Here is a 15,198-nt window from a genome sequence, read left to right as displayed (position 1 = left end):
GTAGAGACATGCACTACTGTATTTCGTTATGGCCTCATTGTAAAACCTTCCTCATCTACTCTGTACTCTCACTCTAAATGACCCCTTGTCTTCACTGGTCAACCATATGCAAATTATTTTCTTATTTGTCTGTCAAGCGTTGTGTCAGAGTTCTATCCAAGAGATTTATTACAGGGTTGTGATCTCATGCAATAAAATGACTGTTGCATCTGTGATTAGTGCTGGGCCTGAAGCCACCAGGACAGGCACTTGGGGAGGTAAGATGAACATGACATGGGGGAGGATAATGGTAAACTGGAATCCGTGAGGATGAGCTGAAGACTGTTTTGGTCTCTTACAGCCTCCAGTCATCCTATCACCTAACTCTGATAATTCAGGTGATCTGCAAAAGAAGCTGGTGCCCTTTATCACAATATTAAACTCCTACCTAGCTTACATGTCGGAGAAGATGAAAGAGGGAAGCTGGATGGGAGCTGATGGAGGTGTCGCCTGAACCACTGCCCCACATCTACAAGGTGAGTCAGTGACAACATCTGTGAGCTGCAATAGTGTCCCTAATCAGCTTTCTACGTGGAATACAAAGAATATAGCTGCTTCACCTCTGCCTTCTAAATCTCACACAGAATATCTCTGTGGTCTACACTAACCTTGAACTACAAAGGGAAGGAAGTTCTAGAAAATGTAGTTTCACTTTAACTAAGTAGACACAGGACAACTTCACTATAAGTCTTGAGTTACAGGCCCAGAAAACTAGGGTGACCACATAGTTTGCTTTTAAAATGGGGCACTTTGGAGAGTGAAACATGATGGGGCAAATGCTACAATCCTCACAACAATCCAGGCCATCTATTTCAGAACATATACTCTAAACCTGCAAATCATCTACTCTAGAGTGGACCTCTCAAAGTATTTCCTCTAAGTGCAGTTTCTGACGCTAGTCAACTTTACTCTTATTTGCTGTAATCCTATAATCATTCTAAGTTGTATTAAAGAGACACATTTCTATGGCAACCAAAATTTTTTCCCTGGCTTTTACAGTCTCCTGCCATGATGGTCTCTCTAATAATGCGCTCTAAACATATTGTTTTCCTATTTTCCTGTTTTCCATTTACTTCCGCTTTTGTCCCCCATGGAATCTTCTCAGTTTAAGTGAGTTTTAAACTTTGGCTTCTTTGTTTTTTTTTTTAAATCGGTATTTGGGCTTTGTGTACGTACTAATGGCCTTGTAGTTTAATTTGGGGGGCACCATAATTTCAGGAGTTTGTCTAAATTACATCAATTCATTTGGTGATTAAAAACCTATTTGTTTTCAAATTCACATTTGAAAGTTTTTCATTACTTTTGTTTTTTTGCGGTACGTGGGCCTCTCACTGCTGTGGCCTCTCCCGTTGCGGAGCACAGGCTCCGGACGCGCAGGCTCAGTGGCCATGGCTCACGGGCCCAGCCGCTCCGCGGCATGTGGGATCTTCCCGGACCGGGGCACGAACCCGTGTCCCCTGCATCGGCAGGCGGACTCTCGACCACTGCGCCACCAGGGAAGCCCTTTCATTACTTTTTGATCTCAGAGAAGCATCCCACCTAAAATATTTTTCAGAACAGAGATAGAGGATTGGAAATTCCCGGGTTTAGTGGATCTTTTCCTTTGCTAAACAAGATTGTCCTCTCTCTTCAAAATGTTCTCCTTGATGAGTCAATATTCCATCATTCTCAGGAAAATGGGAGAAATTTTAAAAAGGAATTAAAAGCCAGATAGGAAAGCAGAGATTCATGGCTGAATGCTAGAAAATTTATCTCAAATGACTGCTTTATGTTTATAGTGATCATTTAAGAAATATGGATACCTAAAAACTTGGAGGAAAAATCCAAAAAGAGGAGGAAACCAGATCAGGAACAGACTAATGTAAGATGAGCCATGGTCTGAAGTAGAACACAGCTGAATCTGTATTCCATGCATGGAGTCAACACACACAGGAAAATAACCAAGAAGTGACCTTTTCAACAGTATGATTCAAAGACATGTTTGGTAGAAGAGGAAGTCATGTCTTTGAATGACACTGAGAAGTAGCCACTTTAAACTGTCACAAATAAATATCATTACTAGCTTTCTTGGGAAGTATAACTTATTGAAATGATAAATATTTCTTAATTAAAAATATAACTTGAAGCAATAGTTTTCCTGCAGACTAGATCTTGGAGTAACTGTTTCTTCTAGGAGTGGTCAGATTTACCAAGTACGTGAAGAAAAACTTTCTGTCCTCTTGACTTCAGTGCTTCCACCTGCACAAGTGGAGAAGGAGCCCCAGAGCTCTGTGTTATCTTGGCAAGATCCCTTTACTTCTCAGTAGTTTCCCAAACTCACAACTCTGCCGTCACTCTCTGCCTTGAGCCTAAACAGTTAACCCCAGATTTACGGGTTGAATTGTGTCCCTAAAAGATACGTTAATAAATCCTCACCGCCCCCCCCCAGTTGCTCAGAAGGTGACCTTATTTGGAAATAGGGTGATTCCAGATGTAATTAGTTAAGATGAGGTCATATTGGAGTAGGGTGGCCCTTAATCCAATATAACTGGTATCCTTGTCAGAAGAGGAGAAAGAGACACACAGGCAGAATACCATGTGATGATGGAGGCAGAGATTGAGGTGCTGTAACTGCAAGTCCGGGAATGCCAAAGGTTGCCAGCAAATCACTAAAAAATTTGAAGAGGCAAAGGAAGATTCTTCCCTACCGGTTTCAGATAAAGGATGGCTCTGCTGACACCTTGATTTTGAACTTCTAGCCTCCAGAAACTTGAGACAATGAATTTCTGTTGTTTTAAGCCACCCAGTCTGTGGTACTTTGTTACTGTAGCCCTAGGCAACTAATATACACGGTATATGCTTATGTCCTTCATCTCTATGCTTGATACAAGAAACCCACGGCGTACAGTTCAGCATATACCTCTGTATGTTAAATTCTCATACGATTTAAACAGCCTCCTTTTGACTATATCTCATGCCCCTGTCTAAATCTGAAATCTTTTTCTTGTGTCCTGTGGAACATGAGGTCAGACAGCAAAACGAAACCAGACTTTCCTGTGAAGTCAAAGCTTCCTGTACTAACATCTCAAATACATCTGGCACATTCCCTTCTAAGGAATTTTAAACTTGCTGTTATCTTCGTTCAGAATGCTCTTCTCTCAGATAACTGAATGACTCCCTCTTTCAATTCCTTTAGGTCTTTAATTCAATATAACTTTCTCAGAAAGGCCTTTCTAATCACTTTATGTGAAGTTGCCATCCTATGCTTGCTATTCCCTTTCTATTTCTCTTCCCTGATGTATTTTTTGGAAGTATAGTTGATTTACAATATTATATTAGTTTCTGGTGTACAATACAGTGATTCAATATTTTTATAGGTTATACTCAATTTAAACTTATTACAAAATAATGGCCATATTTCCCTCTGCTGTACAATATATCCTTTTTGCTTATTTATTTTATACATAGTAGTTTGTATCTCTTAATCCCTTACCCTTTTCATCCCTGATGTGTTTTTTACCTTAGCACTTTCCACCATAAAATGTAATTTATAATTTGTTTGGAAGGAAAAATTCAATAGGGTGTTGTATAAAATTGATATAAACACCTAATAATAATGAACTATTAAAAAGTGCTGACCTGAAAGAAATAGACTGTAAGATATTTCTCCAACAAAGATGGGTTTATTCAGGATTAGCAGAGAATTGCAGTTTGGGGTCTGCATCTTTGGCAAGCCACATGCAAGTCCCCACACAGTAAGGGAAGGAGAATACTTTTATAGAAGGAGCAAGGAAGTTGGGAAGGCCATAGTAAACAAAGAATCCATGGCTTTTCATTTTGAGTCCTTGACAGGAACAAAGAGGAATCTTCCTTCTTCCTGTTGGACTCTGCTATTGTCCCAGAGTGTGAGAGCTTCCTCTTTGGTCTCCTGACTCTATTTAATTGAGGTTGCTGTTTATTATTTTTTTTACACTTTTCCCCTTTTTATCAAGATTTTTCTCTGAAAGGATTGCTGATCGAGTCAGGTTTTCCAATTTCAGTGGCTTTTTTGCCCATCTGTGCCAGGAAGCACCTTTCTTCCTGTAAGTGTACTGTGAGTGCAGCGTCTCACATTGGAGGGAAAGTGCACAGATTGGAAACCTATTGGAGTCACATCTGAGTAACGAGGGGTAAGAGGGAGAACTCTCAGGCACTTTTTATCTGAAGCCCATATGTTATCAAGATCATAGACATTGGAGGTCATCTGAAGTTTTACGTCATCGTCAAAGGTTTGGTGACAAACTTCCAACAAACCTAATCTGGATATCTTGGGAAAACTGTCTCATCCAATGTCATCTGATTCAGTTCTGTGAAATCTTTACTTTCAGGTCACCAGTTGATGTGCTGTCCAATCAGGATTTGATGCTTTCTTTACATATGTCATGTGAATCCAATCTTGGAGTTTGGTGACACAAGGATTGGTTAGCAGTGCCTGAAAGAGACCTCTCCAACTAGGTTGAGGAGACCTCTTCTGGAGGTATCTTTTCCAAAAGATGAAATCTCCAGGTTGCAAACTTTGATGCTTAAGATCTTTGTCTCTTGAGAGTGCACTATGAAATGATTGATGTACCAAAATATGGTTATTTTTAATAGAAGCAATTAGGCCTTTGCAATATCAGAGTATCTCTCCTTTTATCAGTTTTGGATCAAAAGAATCAGGAGCCAAGTGCATTGGGCATCCTGTGACTCTCTCAAAGGGTGAGAGCTTATGAGTTCCAAAAAGGGTAGATCTGAAATGTAGAAGGACCAACAGCAATGATATTGGCCAAGGTATTTGGAGGGCCTGTACAAATTTTGCAAATTGAATCTCGATAATGCTCTTAGTTTGTTTGACCAAACCAGAACATTGAGGGTGATAAGCAAAGTGAATATGTTGTAAAACCAGCATAGTTGTTGAAGTATCTGTCCAGTAAAATGGGTTTCTTGGTCATTATTAAGTTTGAGAGGAGTTTCCTAGGTAGGGATTATCTTTTCCAGAAGGACTTTGGCCAGAGAAAAGGCCTTTCTGCAAGGGGAGGCTTCAGTCTAGTGTGAAGATATACAGATCATGACTAAAACATATTTCTACCCATTAGACAGAGGAAGTTGTATGAAATATATTGACCAGACCTCAAATGATCCATTAGGCAGTTTAAATTGTTTAGTAACAGTACAAACAGGCTTCCTTGCGTTGCACTTTGGGCAAGTGGAACAAGTGAGGTAGGCACTCTTTGCAACCTTGTTACTCTTTCCCACCAATATTGATTCATGAATGCCATCATTTTGTCAGTGGACCAACAGTGGTGAGGAATGGGCATTTTAGAGTCTCCAGGAGGACTGGTGTTACTGAACCAAACTTGGGTCTGCTTGCCCATGCACAGTAAACTCGATATACTGACACCTGGCTGTGGTGAAGAGAATTGAAGCATTTATTGCAAGGCCAAGCAAGGAGTATGGGCAGCTAATGCTCAAAAGACCAGAACTCCCCAATGGATTTAAGGGAAGGGTTTTTAAAGACAGGGTGAGTGGGAGTGTTGCAGGGTGCCTGATCAGCTTGTGGACTTTCTTCTGATTGGTTGGTGGTGAGGTAATTGGAAGTCAACATCATCAACCTTATGGTACCAACTGTTCTGGGTCTGCGTGCTTGTGGTCAGCATGCAGTTAACTTCTTCTACCTGGTCGTGGTTTCAGTATCTGCAAAACAGCTCAAGATATGGCTCAGATATTATATATAGCCTTTGAGAGGAACAAAAGTCCTTGACTTTGTTGCATGGCTAAACTATTATTGTCTTGTCTTGCTTGACTGTTTCCCTTCGTTTCTGTATTTTCTCAGTTCTCTGATTAAATTTACTCTTTGGAACTTGGGCGAGGCCTAGGAGGCTAAAGTTTTTCTACAAACAAGTGACAGGGGACATGGCAGGGTCCTGCTCAGTTACACTGGGTTTTTACTTAGTCCAAAGTGGAACTTTCTCTTGTTATAAAATCCATGATAAGAAGAAATGGGACTGTGGCTTCACAGTCAGCTTCAGTTGAAACTGTCTAATCTCAAATCAGAACAAAGTACCAAATGAGTACTGGCATAGAGAACAAGGCCTTAATGGGAATGTTAAACCTCAACATAAATCCTGAACAATGCCTTGAGAGCTTCAAACGCAAAGACAGCATGAGCTCAGATGCAGGAGAAAGAAATACCTTCAAACTCCAGGGTCAGTGAGAAAAGCAGTGAGCCTATGGGGTCAACTGTGGCTATGGCACCTGTTTACTCACCATCTCCACAGCCTTCAGGGGTCTTCTCTGGTTCTTATATGGGCCACCAAAATGTTGGCCTAAAATAAATAAACTGCCAGATATTTCTCCAGCAAAGATGGGCTTATTCAGGATTAGCAGAGAATTGCAATTTGAGATTGGCAACCATGGCAAGCCATGTGCATCTCCCCACACAGCAAGGGAAGGAGAATGCTTTTACAGAGGGAGGAAAGAAGTTGGGAGTGCTATAGTAAAAAAAGAGTCCATGGCTTTGTATTTAATTTTTGCCAGTTTGATTAATATGTGTCTTGGCGTGTTTCTCCTTGGGTTTATCCTGTATGGGACTCTCTGTGCTTCCTGGACTTGATTAACTATTTCCTTTCCCATATTAGGGAAGTTTTCAACTATAATCTCTTCAAATATTTTCTCAGTCCCTTTCTTTTTCTCTTCTTCTTCTGGAACCCCTATAATTCGAATGTTGGTGCGTTTAATGTTGTCCCAGAGGTCTCTGAGACTGTCCTCAGTTGTTTTCATTCTTTTTTCTTTATTCTGCTCTGCAGTAGTTATTTCCACTATTTTATCTTCCAGGTCACTTATCCATTCTTCTGCCTCAGTTATTCTGCTATTGATCCCTTCTAGAGTATTTTTACTTTCATTTATTGTGTTGTTCATCGTTGCTTGTTTCATCTTTAGTTCTTCTATGTCCTTGTTAAATGTTTTTTGCCTTTTGTCTATTCTATTTCCAAGATTTTGGATCATCTTTACTATCATTATTCTGAATTCTTTTTCAGGTAGACTGCCTATTTCCTCTTCATTTGTTAGGTCTGGTGGGTTTTTATCTTGCTCCTTCATTTGCTGTGTGTTTTTCTGTCTTCTCATTTTGCTTATCTTACTGTGTTTGGGGTCTCCGTTTTGCAGGCTGCAGGTTCGTAGTTCCCATTGTTTTTGGTGTCTGTCCCCAGTGGCTAAAGTTGGTTCAGTGGGTTGTGTAGGCTTCCTGGTGGAGGGGACTAGTGCCTGTGTTCTGGTGGATGAGGCTGGATCTTGTCTTTCTGGTGGGCAGGTCCATGTCTGGTGGTGTGTTTTGGGGTGTCTGTGGACTTATTATGATTTTAGGCAGCCTTTCTGCTAATGGGTGGGGTTGTGTTCCTGTCTTGCTAGTTGTTTGGCATAGGGTGTCCAGCACTGTAGCTTGCTGGTCGTTGAGTGAAGCTGGGTGCTGGCGTTGAGATGGAGATCTCTGGGAGATATTTACCGTTTGATATTACGTGGAGCTGGGAGGTCTCTTGTGGACCAGTGTCCTGAAGTTGGCTCTCCCACCTCAGAGGCACAGCACTGACTCCTGGTTGCAGCACCAAGAGCCTTTCATCCACACGGCTCAGAATAAAAGGGAGAAAAAGTAGAAAGAAAGAAAGAGGATAAAATAAAATAAAGTAAGGTAAAATAAAATAATTAAAATAAAAAAATAATTATTAAGAAAAAAAAATTTTTTTAAGTAAAAAAAAAAGGATGGATAGAACCCTCAGACAAATGGTGAAAGCAAAGCTATACAGACAAAATCTCACACACAAGCATACACATACACACTCACAAAAAGAGGAAAAGGGGAAAAAAATAATAAATCTTGCTCTCAAAGTCCACCTCCTCAATTAGGGATGATTCGTTGTCTATTCAGGTATTCCACAGATGCAGGGTCCATCAAGTTGATGGTGGAGATTTAATCCGCTGCTCCTGAGGCTGCTGGGAGAGATTTCCCTTTCTCTTCTTTGTTCGCACAGCTCCCGGGGTTCAGCTTTGGTTTTGGCCCTGCCTCTGCGTGTAGGTCACCGGAGGGCGTCTGTTCTTCGCTCAGACAGGACGGGGTTAAAGGAGTCGCTGATTTGGGGGCTCTGGCTCACTCAGGCCGGGGGGAGGGAGGGGTACGGAGTGCGGGGCGAGCCTGCAGCTGCAGAGGCCGGCATGACATTGCACCAGCCTGAGGCGCGCCGTGCGTTCTCCCGGGGAAGTTGTCCCTGGATCCCGGGACCCTGGCAGTGGCTGGCTGCACAGGCTCCCCGGAAGGGAGGTGTGGAGAGTGACCTGTGCTCGCACACAGGCTTCTTGGTGGCGGCAGCAGCAGCCTTAGCGTCTCATGCCCATCTCTAGGGTCCGCCTCTGGGGTCTGCGCTGTTAGCCCCAGCTCACGCCAGTCTCTGGAGCTCCTTTAAGCAGCACTCTTAATCCCCTCTCCTCGCGCACCAGGAAACAAAGAGGGAAGAAAAAGTCTCTTGCCTCTTCGGCAGGTCCAGACTTTTTCCCGGACTCCCTCTCGGCTAGCTGTGGCGCACTAACCCCCTGCAGGCTGTGTTCACTCCGCCAACCCCAGTCCTCTCCCTGGGCTCCGACTGAAGCCCGAGCCTCAGATCCCAGGTCCGCCCGCCCCGGCGGGTGAGCAGACAAGCCTCTCGGGCTGGTGAGTGCTGGTCAGCACCGATCCTCTGTGCGGGAATCTCTCCACTTTGCCCTCTGCACCCCTGTTGCTGCGCTCTCCTCCGTGGCTCCGAAGCTTACCCCCTCCGCCACCCGCAGTCTCTGCCCGAGAAGGGGCTTTTAGTGTGTGGAAACCTTTCCTCCTTCCCAGCTCCCTCCCACTGGTGCGGGTCCCGTCCCTATTCTTTTGTCTCTGTTTTGTCTTTTTTTTTTCTTTTGCCCTACCCAGGTACATGGGGGAGTTTCTTGCCTTTTGGGAGGTCTGAGGTCTTCTGCCAGCGTTCAGTAGGTGTTCTGTAGGAGTTGTTCCACATGTAGATGTATTTCTGATGTATCTGTGGGGAGGAAGGTGATCTCTGCGTCTTCCTCTTCTGCCATCTTCCCCCTCTCTCCCATGGCTCCAAATTATATTCATTTATTATATTTCTTTATAGCTACCATGTGCTAGATACTATTCTGGGCCCTGGTAATAAAATGATGAACAAACAAATGTGATCCCTAGTTTCATGGAGCTTATAGTCTAATTAGAGAGACTGAAGATTAAATATACAACTGCAATCAGCCACTCCACTAGTTCAGTGTGGGCACTGACCTTGGTAAATCAGGAAATGAAGCTCTAAACCCCTGTAGTCCAGGAGGTGATATGTTGCCAATACAAAAATCCACAGTTTCCTATCTCCTTGCCTTGTAATTCACACTAGGTGATCACATGGGGCCCCACTACATCATAGGCTACAGTTGGTGTCCTTCGGCTAGAAGACATCTCATCCAGAGGTCTCCTGATGCTTTTCCATAATGAAGCCTGTGTTTCCTTGAATGGCTTCCTCCTTCCACTTCCCTTTTCTGTATCTTCTGCCTCAGAGCTAAAACCCAGTAACAAACCCAGGAAGAGCCATTTAGAGAGATGCTAGTTCTACATTTTTTTTTTTTGCTTTAAATATTCAAGTTCAGTCATGCCTTGTGCTCATAGTCATCCCTTTCCACCCCACCAGGATGCCTGAGTCATGAACCTGCTCTACGTAAATTACAATAGAGCAGACAACATGGGATCAACTTCTAGCCTGTATGTTAAGACCTTGTCTGGAAGAAATCCAATTTCTAGCTTGTAATCCACCTCTCTTCCTCCTAAACTAGTTCTTTGGTGGTACCTTTGAAACTCTAGTCCCTAATTTAGGCGCTAAGAGCTCCTCTGGACTTTATAGAAGACATAGATCCTGAGTTTAAGAGCATTATCTAAGATTTAACACCTCCCTTCTACCCAACACTGCTAGCTTTCCCAGGCTTAGCATCACGGCCCTGGTATAGGCACGGAGTACGGCATAAGGCTCTCTTTACCTCTTGGTTGCGCAAGCAGTAAATGATAGGGTTGAGCAGTGGTACAATGACAGCGTAGAGTACAGGCACCAGCTTGTCGGTGTCAAAAGCTGAGATTGCCTTTGGGCGGGCATAGACGAAGATACTGGCTGCATAGAAGATGACCACAACAGAGGTGAGAGGCACAGGTGGAAAAGGCTTTATGGAGCCCAGAAGCTGAGGGAACGCACATCACAGCACTGGTGATGGCCATATAGGAGGCCCTGGTGACAGAGAGTGGCCTCAGCAGTATGAAAATGGCCAGGACAAAGTCTGTAAGCTCTGCTGTGGACATGTCAGTGCATGAAAGGTTGAGCAATGGGGGAGACATCACAGAAAAAGTGGTTGATGTTGTTGGGGCCACAGTACGAGAGGTGAGAAATGAGAAAAACTTTGACCATGGAGATGCCAAAACCTCCAGCCCAGGAGCCAGCTACCAGCTGCACACACAGCCGGCCACTGACGATGACAGGGTAGTGGAGAGGACGGCAGATGGCCACATAACAATCATAAGCCATAACTGCGAGGAGGACACACTCAGTGCATCCCAGGCCCAGGAAAAAGCAGAGCTGCGTCATGCAGCCCTCAAAGGAGATTAGCTGCCCATGGCCCTGTTTGGAGCCAACAAAGCCAGCTAGCATCTTGGGAATAGTGATGGTAACGTACCAAATCTCCAGGAAGGACATGTTGGCCAGAAAGAAGTACATGGGTTTGTGGAGGCTGGGGTGGTTCCTGATTGCCATAATGATGAGTGTGTTCTCAGTCAGCACCAACACATGGGCCAGCAGAGGAAGGGCAAATAATAGTGCCTGCAGTGGCACAGGAGCTGGGAAGCCCAGCAACACAGACTCACTCACTCTCCCACTCTGGTTCTTCCTCTCCATGGTGTCAGTCATGCCTGCTGCCCTTCAGAAGAGAATAGAGTGTCCTCAGGAGGCAACAGCAGCAAGAACCCAGACTTCCTCTCGCTGGGTTTGTATTAGTAGAATGCAACGTGTGTAGTGCGTATAATTCATCGCTGAGCTGAGGCCGTCGTTCTCTTCTGTAATCTGGGAATGAGCTAAGATAAAAGTGGACAAAAATAAGCTACTTTGTATTGGGATAGGATAGGAGTGTATTCTGGCCCTTGGAGAAGTATGTATTGATAAGCACCAGTTGGTCCCTTAAAAACACAGATCAAAACCAAAATATTAAGAGTCTGGGCTGCCCTGAAGTGAGAGTTTGTCTATGAGCTGGATTATGACTCTGTTTTGAGGAAATAAGTTACACAGTGGATGAATAACAGTAACATATAACACAATTAAGTGTTTACAATGTGTTATTAGTACAGGAACTATTCTGAAAAATTTATAGATATTAATCCACCTAATCTTCACCCTATGAGTAAGTACTGTTATTAACCCCACTTAACACCTAAGGGAACTGACGCATAGAGAGATTAAGTGACTTGTTCCAGCTCACACAGATAGTAAGAGATGGAAGCAGGAAGTCAGAACCTCAGAGCTTCTAAAATATTCAGGCAACATGAAGGAGGGACTGTAAGATACATCCTGTATTTACACCCAGAGCGGAGGGTCTCTGGGGCTCAGCTAGGGATGCAATTTCCTCCTGCAAGGAAGAGGGAAAAAGTAGAACCCAAGGAGGTTATGGCACCTATAGAATGAAAGTCCTACATAACCTTGTACTTAAGAGGAGGATGTGGGACCCATGTGGAAATCATATTAGGAAGTGGATTCTGGATTTCTGAAGAACTGAGAATTCCTTCAGTTCTGAAGGTTGTGCTAACTATCTTGGAATGAGAGTAGAACACCTTCCTTTAGTATCCCTAACAGCTAAACCAAGTGACTTTAAAATTTTCAATAGTTTATTTGAGCAACATCGATTTATATCGGGCAGTGCCTAACTGAAAATGGTTAGGAGCACTCCACTGTCAAAAGCTAGGGGCAGAGCTTTCATAGAGCAGAGGCTGAAGCAATGCAAGGACATTATTTGATTGGCTATAGCTTGAGTGGTTGCCTTATTTGGGAATGCCTAGTTGGATGTTTGTGATTAGTTCTTAAATTTTGTTGTTTTGGACATAAGTGCATTTGCAATTGACTCTGGTGTAAGGTTTGGTTTGCTCATGTAGGCTACTAAAGCGTGAGAACCACCTCAGTTCAACAGCCTCCTTGTTTAGTTACTTTGACTGTAACAAGATCAATACAAAAGCATACATTTAGTAGAGTACTCTCTTTGTTTACCTTGGTATCAAAAATATAATTTGCCCCTTCAAAACTTCAAGCCTCTACTGGATCAGATGTGGATCTGACATATCCACGTGGGAGTTGGTATGAAGAAAGGGTTGTTGTCACCCTAGTGTCCCTGTATGATCATAAAATTGGATGGGAGTATAAAGATTAGAAAGAATGGGGGAGAACCAGATGAACAACTGGGGGCTACTTTCCCTCAGGAGAGTCTTTACTTTTTAGTCTTAGGCGTGTTCCTTTGAGATTAACAGGGACAGAATGTGCTCACACATCAAGCTTCAACTTGCTAATGATTTTTTCCCAGCTTTATTGAGATATAATTGATATATAACATTGGATAAGTTAAGGTGTACAATGTGATGATTTGATAGAAGTATATATTGTGAAGTCTTTACCACATTAATTAACACATCCTTTACCTCACACAATTACCATTTTGTTGTTACGGTAAGAACGCTAAAGCTCTACGCTCACAGCAACCTTCAGGTATACAATATAGTATTATTAACTATAGTCATCATGCTCTACATTAGATCCCCAGAACTTACCTTACAACTCAAAGTTGGTACCCTTTGACCAACATCTGCCATTTTCCCCAGCCTTCAGCCTCTGACAACCACTATTCTACTTTCTGTTTCTACGAGTAGCCAAGACGTGGAAACAACTTAAGTGTCCATCAATCAATGAAAGGATAAAGAAAATATATACATATACAATGCATTGTTATTTAGCCATAAAAAAGAAGGAAATTCCGCCATTTGTGACAAGATGGTTGGATCTTGAGGGCATTATGTTAAGTAAAATAAGCCAGAGAGAGAAAGGCAGATACTGTGTGTCTCAGTTATATATGGAATCTGAAAACATCAAAACTGCAGATGACTTTATACCTGAGTTCCTCTTCTCTTTATGCTCTGTGAGCAAAACTTGAGCATTACTCAGTACTTGAGACCTTGGCATTCCTCTCAGTACGAGAGTACTTTAATGCAATTACAAAATGCCATATCCCTGGCTTACATTTCCCATCACTCCCAACCTTACTTTCCACACCCACCATTTATTTATTTCAAAAGTATTGCTGGATCAAATATGGCCCAGACCGCAGGCTAAGAGTTGTGGTACAGAAAAAGGTAAATAACACATGTACTAAGTCTTCAAGGAGCTCATTGTCTGGTGGTAGAGACATATCTTTGTCTTCTCATCCCTGAAAGTTTAATCTGCCACGCCTATTCTTACACCATATACTAGCTTCATGTGGGAACCTCTAAACTACAGTTGTTATCCATAACCTTAGCTTTGATCCTTTATCCTCAATACCTGCCTCATATGCCAGTAACTGTTTATTTGACCTTGTTGGCCTCAGACCTTTCTGCTTATCTGTTAATCTTCTCTGCCTCTGCCTTCACATTTGATGTTCTACACACTTGAAAAAAAAAATTAGCCTCCTAATTGGTCTCACTGCCTGTAGTATCTCCCCTAATGCTCAAATCTGAGCATTTCACTACCCTACTTAAAACCTTCCATAGTACCACATTGTCTACACAACCACGTTCAAGCTATTTAACAAGGCATAAGTGCTTCATGACCTGCTACTGCTGTCATCAAAACCTTACCTCTTGTCACGACCTACATTGTATCTTACACCCTGCAGCTCTTGACGTACAGCATGTTTATCACCTAACTCCTCCTTAACCTTCAAATCTTGACTCATGTGGCATCTCCTCATAGAACCATTAGTTGTCCTTTCTTTCTTTTCCTTTTCACTGATTTGGTAATGGGTTCCTCCCATTACTGTTCCCATGAGAGCTCGTGAAAGCCCATATATCATTTACTAGCTGTATCACTGCTGCTACTGCTCAGGTAGATATAAAAGAGGTACTATATGCCAAAGTGGCCACATACATCCTTAATGGTATAGCAAAGAGTGGATATAATTCCCTTGATGCCACATGGGTCCCTCAAATACAATATGTCTAGAAAAAATTGTCTAAGCCTGTTCTTCCTCTATCACAATGAATGATACTAGTTTCTCTGCAGTATATACTGTACTGGAGATCCAGAATTTCCCTATATCTTCTATACCTATCCTCCCCACCCCAACCCCACATCCCACTCACAACTAATCCAGGTTTTATCTAAACTTCCTCTTTAATTATCTCCTAAATTTGTCCCCTTTCTCCTGTCCTATTTCTACTGCCTTCCCCCTAGTCCTTTATACCAGTCACGTCCTTGTTATTTCTTGACTTTATTTCAATAGGCTATTGCCTGGTCTTTTTCCCCCAACCTCAACTTCTTTCAATCTAATTTCCACTTGTTTCTTGAGTGAAATTTTATGTAGAAATTTGACTCCAAGAGCATTTGATTTTGGGGAGCACATACAAAATCCCTCAATAATGTGTCAAATGTGTATTTCCTTTTAACTGTCCTACAGTAATCCAGTCATTGCCTACTACTTTCCTTTTTCTAAACATGCTGTGATATTCTCTAACTCTATGATTTGCACATACTCTTCCTTCTGTCAAAAGTACACCTAGGAATTATTTATCTTTCACATTTCAATTTCTTGGTTATCACCTTCCAAAACTACCCATATTTCTACCGATATAGATTATTTACTGGTATTTCCATCTCTTCTTTTGACAATAGTCCTTATTTTAGGGTCTGCTTTAGCAACTAAATAGTAAACGTGTTATAATGGTTGCATAGATGCATGGATGGAGGGGAAAATTGAGAAAGGAATGATATGGGCAGACTAGATGAATTGCAAATGATAGGAATCAAATATAAAGAGAGCAAAATGTAAAAAGGAGTTGGGTGGAAATGATCAAGAGTAGAGAACTTAAATCAGTTA

The 15,198-nt window shown here is 42.4% G+C and overlaps 2 protein-coding genes across 2 annotated transcripts in view; one reads left to right on the top strand and one right to left on the bottom strand.

The window, feature by feature from the left end:
* Positions 1-405: 405 nt before the first annotated feature.
* The window catches only part of LOC111169189 (olfactory receptor 10A2-like), a 34,580-nt gene continuing 19,787 nt past the window's right edge, over positions 406-15,198 (top strand). Inside the window, exon 1 of the mRNA XM_089915213.1 lies at positions 406-515. The gene's annotated coding sequence lies outside the window, so the exon portion shown is untranslated. The remainder of the gene's footprint in view (positions 516-15,198) is intronic.
* Positions 7,476-11,021, bottom strand: OR6A2 (olfactory receptor family 6 subfamily A member 2). Its single transcript, XM_089915211.1, is given in 3 exon segments — positions 7,476-10,237; positions 10,239-10,426; positions 10,428-11,021. Coding segments are annotated over 3 exon segments (993 nt in total). The 5' UTR covers positions 11,001-11,021; the 3' UTR covers positions 7,476-10,005.

The sequence above is a fragment of the Delphinapterus leucas genome, chromosome 7, assembly GCF_059928025.1.
Source record: "Delphinapterus leucas isolate spDelLeu-1000000601 "Yukka" chromosome 7, BTC_Dleu_Yukka2, whole genome shotgun sequence".
NCBI lineage: Eukaryota > Metazoa > Chordata > Mammalia > Artiodactyla > Monodontidae > Delphinapterus > Delphinapterus leucas.
Note: the sequence above shows the minus strand (reverse complement) of the source record. Positions and strands in the feature narration are given on the sequence as shown.